The sequence below is a fragment of the Lycium ferocissimum genome, chromosome 7 (genome assembly GCF_029784015.1).
Source record: "Lycium ferocissimum isolate CSIRO_LF1 chromosome 7, AGI_CSIRO_Lferr_CH_V1, whole genome shotgun sequence".
Classification (NCBI taxonomy): Eukaryota; Viridiplantae; Streptophyta; class Magnoliopsida; order Solanales; family Solanaceae; genus Lycium; species Lycium ferocissimum.
The window spans coordinates 69,303,265-69,313,334 of record NC_081348.1 but is presented as its reverse complement, the minus strand read 5'-3'; the positions used below and the strand labels follow the sequence as shown (position 1 = coordinate 69,313,334).

At 33.0% G+C, this 10,070-nt stretch overlaps 1 protein-coding gene across 1 annotated transcript; it reads right to left on the bottom strand.

Moving 5' to 3' along the window:
- Positions 1-779: 779 nt before the first annotated feature.
- On the bottom strand, positions 780-9,678 carry LOC132061858 (aminotransferase ALD1, chloroplastic-like). The gene is made up of 9 exons (XM_059454535.1): positions 9,558-9,678; positions 9,400-9,425; positions 9,205-9,287; positions 8,165-8,281; positions 5,779-5,841; positions 2,609-2,713; positions 2,347-2,397; positions 1,780-2,100; positions 780-1,412 (listed from the first exon to the last, which is right to left on the bottom strand). Exons 1-9 carry the CDS (start codon positions 9,599-9,601, stop codon positions 912-914), a joined length of 1,311 nt encoding a protein of 436 aa, XP_059310518.1. The 5' UTR covers positions 9,602-9,678; the 3' UTR covers positions 780-911.
- Between the last annotated feature and the right edge of the window lie 392 nt (positions 9,679-10,070).

The window sequence follows — 10,070 nt, the reverse complement described above, 5'->3', positions numbered from 1 at the left end:
TCTCTTATAATTTGAATAGAAGAAAATGGCCTTTTCAATCTCTTATGTGTTTTTTTTTTCAGATCTCTTATGTGTAAAAAAGGAAAGATCTCTTGCAAAAGGGTCATAAAACAAAAAAAAGTTTGTAAAGGGCCAAAAAACCATTTCTCCCCGATCTGTTAGAATTTACTTTTTAAATGGTTTTTTAATTAAAAAAACGAATAAGCTCAATAATGGAATGTGTATGTGTATGTCCTGGTATTACGAAAGGCATTTAACTTTTCTCATTTTTTATTTTATTCCCCTATGTGTTATTTTTTCTTATTTAAAAAGCTGAAGAATTATCTAAAAAAATTATCAGTTATTATAGGTGCAGTACCCGATTCCAGAGGACAAAAATATATTATAAAAGTATTCACTAAAAATAGAAGAAGTTGTGCTGAATTCTTTTTTGAATTTTCATTAATTAAGTTGGTTAAGGTATCTGAACCTGTATATAGGAGTCTGACTAACCGTATGTTGACTAGTTAATTAGTATATAAACTTGTGTTCCTATGGTACTAGACTATTTCAATTCGACGAGATTACATGTTATTGTAGATGATTCCATTTGTCGTCAGTAGAAAATGAATTGACTTCCTATTCATTCTAACAACTGCCAGGAGCAATGTAGTGGATAGGATAGCAAAGTGTTGATAAGAAGTAATTGGTATAGAATGGATGACGGTGTAATCTGTGAAAACCGTTGTTTCATTCCCTTTTTGAAGGAGATGGATGTGATGGTAATTGAGCAAACAACAAATAAAGGAGTCAACTATTTATTAGATGGCAAACAACTGGATCGTCTTATTAAGTGTATAAAACATGAGAATCAGAAGCTGGAAGCAACTGTGAGTAGAAACGTTTATAAGAGAATGAAAGCAAGTATTTATCTAGCAAAGTAAGGTTGTGAGTCTTTTAGATGCTTCCAAGATGCCGTCTCTGCGTCCAAAAGCAGAAACCCTTATGTAACCTTCACCACTTGGACCAAATCCAATTCCAGGGACTGTAATGATGTGAGTCTTATCAAGAATCCAATTGAACACATCCCATGATCTGGAACCTGGGAAATGTACCCAAACATAAGGCGCATTCCTACCTCCATAAACTCTTAATCCCAGCGAAGTAAAAGTGTCAACTAAAATCTTCGCATTCTCCTTGTAGTAGTCTACTTTACACATAACTTCCTGGAAACCCTCCTGGGAGAGGCAAGCCAGTCCACCAGCCTGAGCTATGTTGGAAGCACCGTTAAAGCTAGTACATATGATGCGATTGAAATCGTGTATAACAGGAAATCCATTTGAATAGCGGAGTTCCTTAGGCACTACAGTCCATCCCAGACGGACGCCTGTGAACCCCGCAATCTTTGAGAAGGATGAGATCTCAATCGCAACCTGCAATGTACATGAGTTTCTAAGTTATATGTCTAGAAATAATTAGAGCAGTCCATTCATGTTGGATACATTTGAATGTGATATATATGAACATGGAGGTAAGTGAATAGGAACAAATTTTGTTAATGTTGATCATTTGTAAACCAATAAAAGGGCAGCTCGGTGCATAAAGCATCCCGAGCTAGCAGGGTTCGGGGAAGGGCTGCACCCTAAGGGGTGTGATGTAGACATCCTACCCTAATGCAAGCATTAGTGGCTGCTTCCACGGCTCGACCCCATGACCAATAAGTCACACGGAGATAATTTTACCGTTGCTCCAAGGTTCCCGTCATCATTTGTAGACCAATGTAAAAGGAATATTGATTACCTTTCTGGAACCAGGGATCTCATAAATAGATTTAGGACTTGAGTCAGAAACATAAGCAGCATAAGCTGCATCATAGACGATAATTGAACCATTTAGTTGTGCAAAGTCAACAAGTTGTTGCAATTGCTGCCTTGATGCTGCATGACCAGTGGGATTGTTTGGAGAGCAGAAGAAGATAACATCTGTTCTTGCAGTTTTGGAGAGATCTGGGAAGAAGTCATTCTCTGGGCTGCACTTCATGTACTTTATATTTCCATATCTTCCCGACTCATTCTTCAAATCACCACTCTGCCCCATAATCACACTTGAATCTATATATCCCTGTTTTTTCCGCATCAATTAATTAGTTCCACAAAATTGAATATATATAATGTTTCCGCAAGTTACTTGTTACAACAGGTGAAATACACTGACACGGCAAGAATACTTTACACACTTTTAGTCAATTTAGTGTATATAAGTTTAAAACATTTTAATATGTCAACTTTCATTGGTTTCTTCTTCGTCATTGTTTTTCTTAATGAATAATGGGGGTGGGAAAAGAAACTAAGAGGAAGAATAACTCACTGGAAATGATGGATCCTGCACAGCAATTGACACATTTGAACCCAAAAGCAACTGCAAATGAAGGATAAATAAGGACCATAAACAGGACTTCTTGTGTCACAAGTAGACATGTCAAAGACGTCATTTTCTCTTTCCCACTAAACTACAGTTTTACATGCTATTAACGTGATGACTAGGGAGTACTGTGGAATATATATATATATATATATATATATATATATATATATATATATATATATATATATAAATAATACTTAGATACCTGAACTCTTGAGAGATCACACTGTGCACCATCAGATACAAAGACCTCACTTTCTTCTACAGAAAGATCTTTATATAATGTTTCTGCAATTGTTCTTCTTAGTTCCTGTCAAATTCAATTCACAAAATTACACTCTGCATAATTCTTATTTTTTTGTGCATAGTTCTTTCCATAAGCGGAGCCAGGAGTTTCACCAAGGGGGTTCAAAATATGTGGAAGTGAACATACGAAGAAGTCAAAGGAGGTTCAACATCTACTAAATATACATAAATAGGGTTGGGCATAAAATGCCAAACCGAACCACCGAACCGAACCGGGGATTTCGGTATTCGGTAATTCGGTTTTTGATACGGTATTCAGGAGTAAAAATTTAAAAATATGGTATTCGGTTTCGATAATCGATATGAGATACTATACCGTTTGGTAATTCGGTATTACCGAATACCGAAATTTTGGGCCAAGTCTATGGTGTCATATCTCTGCTAGATCACAACTATGAAAGTGCTAAAATAGTCAGAACGTTTTGATCTTGAAGATACTATCCAGAAAGACATGTATGGTATGATGCACTTATAGGGTACAAAGTAAACCGAAAAATCGCACCAAACCGATAAACCGAGAAAAAAATCCCGATTAGTGGTTTGGTTTGACTTGGTTTGGTGTTGGAAAAAAAACCCGACCATAATTGGTTTGGTTTGGTTTTAGCTAAAAAAAAGTCAAACCGAACCAAACCAACTCGACATTACATGTATTCAATTTTTAAAATATTTTATACATAAAAATATTTATTTGTAAAGTAATTTATAAATATTTCTTAAATTTTTTTCATAATTTTTTATCTATTATCATATTATTCCAGCTTGAACTTAGAATTTTGAATGTCAATAAGTTTTATATCCTATGGATGTTAGTAACTCAAATAATGTCCAAACCAAAACCAACTCAACACTAATCCTAACAAAAGAAATTCAATTTACCACTAGAAATGACAATAATGTTGGATATCTATTCTTTAGTTTTGCATAATTGATTTGAAGAGTAAAAATACATAACTTATGTTTTTTTTTCTTTGTCATATAATTAATACTTATTTTAGCATGGCTTAGTATTTTCAGATTATGGTCATTTTCTTTTATGGCTTGTTAATTAGCAATAGTTATTTTAACCGATTATATTAGCTTTTGTTGAATATTTTAATACAATGTCATCACTCTTCTCACATTTTGTGTTATTTTCTTAAGAAACACCTTAATTATATAATTGTATCTTACTAGGGCTAAAGAATATTTGAAGTAAAAGTTATATGTTTTGTATCAAGACTATTCCGAAAAAAACCCGAAAAACCCGAAAAACCGAACAACTCGAGAAAACCCGAGGTTGAAAAACCCAAATTTTATTGGTTTGGTTTGGTGTATAAATTTTAAAACCCGACGCAATTGGCTTGGTGTTTAAAAAATCCGAACCAACCCGATCCATGTACACCCCTAGCCGTATATGTCAAATATAGTGCGTAATCAGCAGCTAGTTGATCACTTTTTACATTGAAAGACTTTGAATTAAGCTATCCGAGTACTCTTAGATGTGTATGTGTATATTGATCGAAAGATTTGGAATTTTTGTTTACAAGTTATGTTGTCCAACTTCAATACGGTATTACCTAATACCGTACCGAACCGAAGTTTGATTTACTGATTACCGAACCGAAGTTTGAAAGTTTGGTATTTGGTATCTACGAAGAAGTCAGGGGGTTCAATATCTATTATATATACATAATAAAATAATTTTAACTTTGAAAATACACTGTAATTTTTCGCCGAGGGGGTTCGGATGAACCCCCTGGACATACGCTGGCTCCGCCCCTGATCCGTACATTAAAAATATTGAACCGAATACCGAACGCCCACCCCTACACATAAAAAATAATTTAACTATATATAAATAGTGTAATTTTTCGCAGAATACCTGATTCCGTCCCACTTCTTTCTAAGCAATAGGTGTATGCATGTTTGGTAATATTGCCCTTCTTTTGGGGTGGTCTTTAAATTTTGCCCCTTTATTTGCGGTCTTTAAATTTTGCCCCTCATATTTGTGGTCTTTAAGTTTTGCCCTTAGCTTGGATACGAGGTTTTGGGTTCGAACCCCCGCTCAAGCATAAAATAAAGAAATAATTTCGCAAGTATTTGGAGGGAGTGTCGCCCCCTGCGGCATAACTTCCTTAAGGAAAAACTAAAGTTCGGAGGGGGCATAACTTTTCCTCAAGACATAGTTTAGTTATGCCTTATGGAGCAAAACTTTTATATACTTATAACTTTTTAATTAAGGCATAACCAAAAGTATGCCTTAACTAAAAGTGTGCCTTGAAAAGTTTTTTTTAAAAAAAAGTCTGCAAAGTCCCCATAACTTCCTTAAGGAAAAACTAAATTTATCGGAGGGGGCATAACTTTTCCTCGGCATAATTTAGTTTTGCCTTATGGGGCAAAACTTTCCTTAAGGAATTATGCCTTATGGGGCGGACTTTTAATTAAGGTATAACCAAAAGTATGCCTTAACTAAAAGTGTGCCTTGAAAAGTTTTTTTTTTAAAAAAAATGTCTCGAGGCAAAGTCGCCCACCTCCATAACTTCCTTAGGAAAAACTAGTTATGCGGAGGGGGCATAATTTTCCTCAAGGCATAATTTAGTTTTGCCTTATTGGGCAAAACTTTTCCTTAAGGAATTATGCCTTATAGGGCGGACTTTTTTAATTAAGGTATAACCAAAATGCCTTAACTAAAAGTGTGCCTTGAAAAGTTAAAAAAAAAAAAAAAAGTAAATATACTAAAGTTATATAAATAGTTTTTGCCTTATGGGGCAAAATTTTTCCTTAAGGAACTATGCCTTATGGGGCATACTTTTAATTAAGCATAACCAAAAGTATGCCTTAACTAAAGAGATTGCCTTGAAAAAAAAAAAAAAAAAAAAAAAAATGTCTCGAGGCAAAAAGTCTGCCCCCCACTTCTCTTCTGTCTTGCGAAATTATTTTTTTAGCAATAGGAACACAAATATGAGGGGCAAAATTTAAAGACCACCCCAAAAGAAGGGCAATCCGTGCAAAAAAATGTTTGGTCAACATGCAAGAAAGGGAACACGTTTAAGTTTAACTTAGAAAGGAAAAAAAATGAATATGGCCCACCTCGTTCCCTTGTTCCAGTCCGTAGCCAGTATATCCTTGAGGTGTTGAAAGAGCACGCGCATACTGCAAATCAAAACTACCAATCACTGACATGAATGAAAATAATTGTACGTTTAAAATTTTGGTGTTGGTCGTAGTGTCACAGATTTACGGAAATTCGGTAGATTTTGCCTGAATCATGTGTATTATATGTATTTAAGGTGTTGTTTGGCCATAAATATAAAAAACTTTTTCACTTTTTTTGGAATTTTTGAAGTTGGAGTTATGTTTGACCATAGTTTTTGAAATTGTAGTTTTTGGTGAAATGTAATGTAAAAAAGTGAAAAAGTGATTTTTTTTTTAAAAACAAGTTTTTCTTGTTTTTGGTATTCCGGAATACAACTCCGAAAAAAAGTGAATAATTTTTATGACCAAACGCTAAAAGTAAAAAAAGTGAAAAAAATTTCTGAAAAAAAATGAATAATTTTTATGGCCAAACGCCCACTAAAAATCACTAAATAATTACAAATATTTATTTGTAAACTTAATTATTGTGGCATACTCCGTATTAACTTGAAATCGACATAAAAATTGAGAAACATTAAGTTTTGGATCCGCTTTTGATTGGTCGTGGAAATTCATTGTAAATATCTTGTGGGGCTGATCTATGTAGAACCTGTATGGAGTTTAGTAGCATAAGCACGGCTCATTTTTTTGCGCGAATTGTCCTTCTTTTGTGGTGGTCTTTAATTTTTATTCCTGAAATTGTTGGTCTTTAATTTTTTTTGCACTTGACTTAAAAGGGTTGAAAATCTGCGAGGGTTGGTTCAAATCTCGGTAAAAAAAAAAAAAAAAAAAAAAATTCTAAAGGCAAGACTGTGCAAAAAGTCTGCCTTATGCGGCAGACTTTGCCTTAAGGCATAACTTATAAGGCAAAGTCTTCCGTCTCCGACAGACTTTTAGTTATGCCTTAAGACAAAGTCTGCCGCATAAGGCAAACTTTTCCTTAAGCATAACTAAAAGTTTGCCTTATAAGCCAAAAGTCTGCAGTTAAAATAACTTTTAGTTATGCGCTTAAGCAAATCTCTATAAAGACTTTTTGCAAAGCCTTGCCTTGCGAATGTTTTATTTTATTATATAACTAAGTCGGGGTTCGAACCCAGAACCTCGAGATATTTTAGGCGAAGGACAAAAATTAAAGATCAGCAATTTGAGGGGTAAAAACTAAAGACCACCCCGAACAAAGGGCAATCGCGCAAATTGCCCAGCATGGCTCAACATAGCAAACATTAAAAATACGGTATCTTTCTTCTTTGGATTAGGCAACCAAAGCATTATAAGACTGCAGTAATAACCTCAATAAATGATAAATAACCTACTATAAACATATTAATTTACATTGATGGTGTAAGAAATGCATTACACCATCACTATAAAAAAACTTAAATCCTTTAGATTTTTTTCTTCTCATATTTAAAGGGGATTTTGGAATAAGTATGTTTAAATTAGCGGTGTGCACGTTTGGTTCGGATCCTTTAGCAGTAATATTAAATCAAAAAGTAAAAGACTGATGTAGAATTTCTTTTTGAAAAATAGAACAAATTTTGTTTCTTTAACTTTGAAGTCAACCCGGTTTCTCTTTGGTTTGATTTGATCCATTCTTCGCCCATATTGAAAACATCATATCTTCATTAAGTGACTTCTTTTAGACAAGCAAAATGCTTAAACTTTTCCAAAATGCTTTTGTAGAAAATGCTTAAATTTTTCAAACTTGTTTTATTCCCATACAATGGCCCTTTGGTCAAGAATTCACAGCCAAAGCATTTGCAAATTCCAGCTTAAAAATAGAATTCACACACGTAAGACATTTAGAGGAAAATCCTTGAATATGCAAAAAATAGAAACTGTAAAAGAGAAAAGGGTTCACAACATAAAATTACTAAAATTGAGGGTAATTTTGTTTAACTGTCAATAAGCATTAATAAACTATAAAAATAGAAATTATTTCTTTCCCTTTTTCTTCTCCAAACAGTGAAACCCCTATTATTGTAACATTTTAATATATACTCTTTCTGTTTCAATTTGTTTGTTTGGTTTTGACTTGACACGAAATTTAAGAAAGTAAAAAAAAAAAAAAACTTTTGAATCTTGTAGTCTTAAATTAAAGATATGTAAAATGTAACAAAATACCTTTTAATTTTATGATCTTAAATATGTTATATGAAAAGTTGAAATTAAAGAGTCGCCAAAAAATGAAAAAAAGAATTTTTTTTGTTTTTCTTGTTTTTTAAGAACAGACTAATAAGAAAAGTAAGAAAAACTAATTGAAGGAAGTATAATGTATTCAAATAGCTTCTTTTTGGTACAGTATACTAGCTGGTAGAGGTAGTTGATTAATCTTACGCACATTAGACATTCTCAAGGCAACAGGTTGGGGTAAGGGCTGTGTGGTGTCACCAACTCCAAGGCTTATTAATTTAGCATTTGGGTACTTCTCCACATGCTTAAGCTCCCTCTCTAAGATCTGGGAAAAAAATATGATCACTTAGCAAAAGACAATAATACATCACCATCAAAATATATATATATCCAAATCACATGCAATTTATACCCTTCTCTGTCTCAATTTATATGAAACTTTTCGCTTATCGAGAGTTAATTTGATTAATTTTTAGAGTTAAATTGGATTAGATCAACTCAATATTTAAAAATCAAGATTTAGATATTTAAAAACTATATGAAAAGTACTATAAAATGCAATTCTCTTCATGTCAATATGATAATAAAATACATCTTAAATTATTAGTCAAAGTTCACATATATAGTTTGAATTACATAAATTAATTGAGACACATAGAGTAGTATTATTATAGACCCTCACTAGTCTTCACATTCTTTCACTTAAACCATGGTCAAAAGCTAATAAGGATCATGAAAATTTAAGGGCCCAAATATCAGTTTCTTTTTTGCAACTTAATTTGTTCCAAAATATTTGATATTCTAGAAAAAAAGAAGTTATTATTACTCCCTCCGTCTCAATTTATGTGACACTCTTTCCTTTTTAGTTTGTCTAAATAAGAATGATAAATTTCTATATTTAGTAACAATTTAACTTTAAACTTCCCATTTTATCTTTAATGAGATGATTATAACTACAAAAAAATGTATGACTTGTTTAACCCACAAGTTTCATAAGTCTTACTTTCATTCTTAAACTTCGTGTCGAGTGATCAAACACCTTCACATGAATTGGGACGGAGGAAGTACTTACTTTTCCGAAGTTATCCTAGCTTATGCTCCAACTAGTAGTGTTTAAGTAGATATAAATAGTAGTTAGACTAAGAATCTTATGATTAATGATATTAGGTATTAAATGTTTTTCTTAAGACATACAAAAACCTTAAAAGACACATAATATGGATGAGAGAGATCCCAAGTGTAACTAACCTCAGGAAACAAATAGTTAGTTTGCAACTTCTCCAAGTTTGGGTTGCGGGCTACTCTTGTTGAATAATAATTACCTGTAGTTGCTGCATGGATTTGTATTTCCAGTTCGTCAAGTAGCTATCAACACATAAAAACAAAAATAGAAGACCAAAAAATGTAAAAGAAAATCTAAGATAAAGCTTCAATTTCACGTACCAATTTCCTCTCTTTGCACTTTCAAACTGCATATGTAAAAGAAGAACATGATCTATTACTCAGATTAAAGTGATATTTATAGAGCAAACAGTATAAGATATATAGCTATAAAAAGTAAAAGAAAAAAAGATAAGTTTAACTGATCGAAAAAAGTTCACCTAGCTCTAGGCTGCAAGAAAATAGAAGTGGATGTGGAAAACATCTTGTGCAATAATTCTCTCTTCTCAGTATATATCCTTTGACAATTCTGAGATGTTGGGGTGGATATGTTATGAAAAGTTTGATAGAGGGATGAATTTATACCCTTCGGAAGGAAATGCAGCTACAATTTCAAAGGCACATGTCATTGTCTAAAGAAACAGCAAAGCACTATTTTAAGTTTACTACTTTGCGAGGAAGTCCCTCATGCACGCCCATTTGAAATCAAGTGGTTCACACTCCTTCAAACCACCATAGTCTCATTCTTCTCACTTTTCATTTCTTAGGGGGCGTTGGCTAGCTGGTTTGGAGATGAGTTATGCAGGTATTAAATCCTGCATAAGTAATATCACGGTAAGTTATTCATGTATAAAATTAATATAGTGGTTGATTTGTAATTTAGAAACCCGCATAACTAAAACATATATAAGTTGTGATGGAATTAATGTATTATTTTATGCATGATAGAAAGT

What these genes read in the sequence shown, in the direction of transcription:
- LOC132061858 (XM_059454535.1), bottom strand. Translation starts at nt 9,601, where the DNA reads ATGTTTTCCACATCCACTTCTATTTTCTTGCAGCCTAGAGCTAG. An exon ending in GACTGGAACAAGGGAACGAG is followed by an intron (nt 2,714 to 5,778) that starts GTGGGCCATATT and finishes TGAATTTGACAG; the next exon opens with GAACTAAGAAGAACAATTGC. An exon ending in GTGATCTCTCAAGAGTTCAG is followed by an intron (nt 2,398 to 2,608) that starts GTATCTAAGTAT and finishes CTTCATTTGCAG; the next exon opens with TTGCTTTTGGGTTCAAATGT.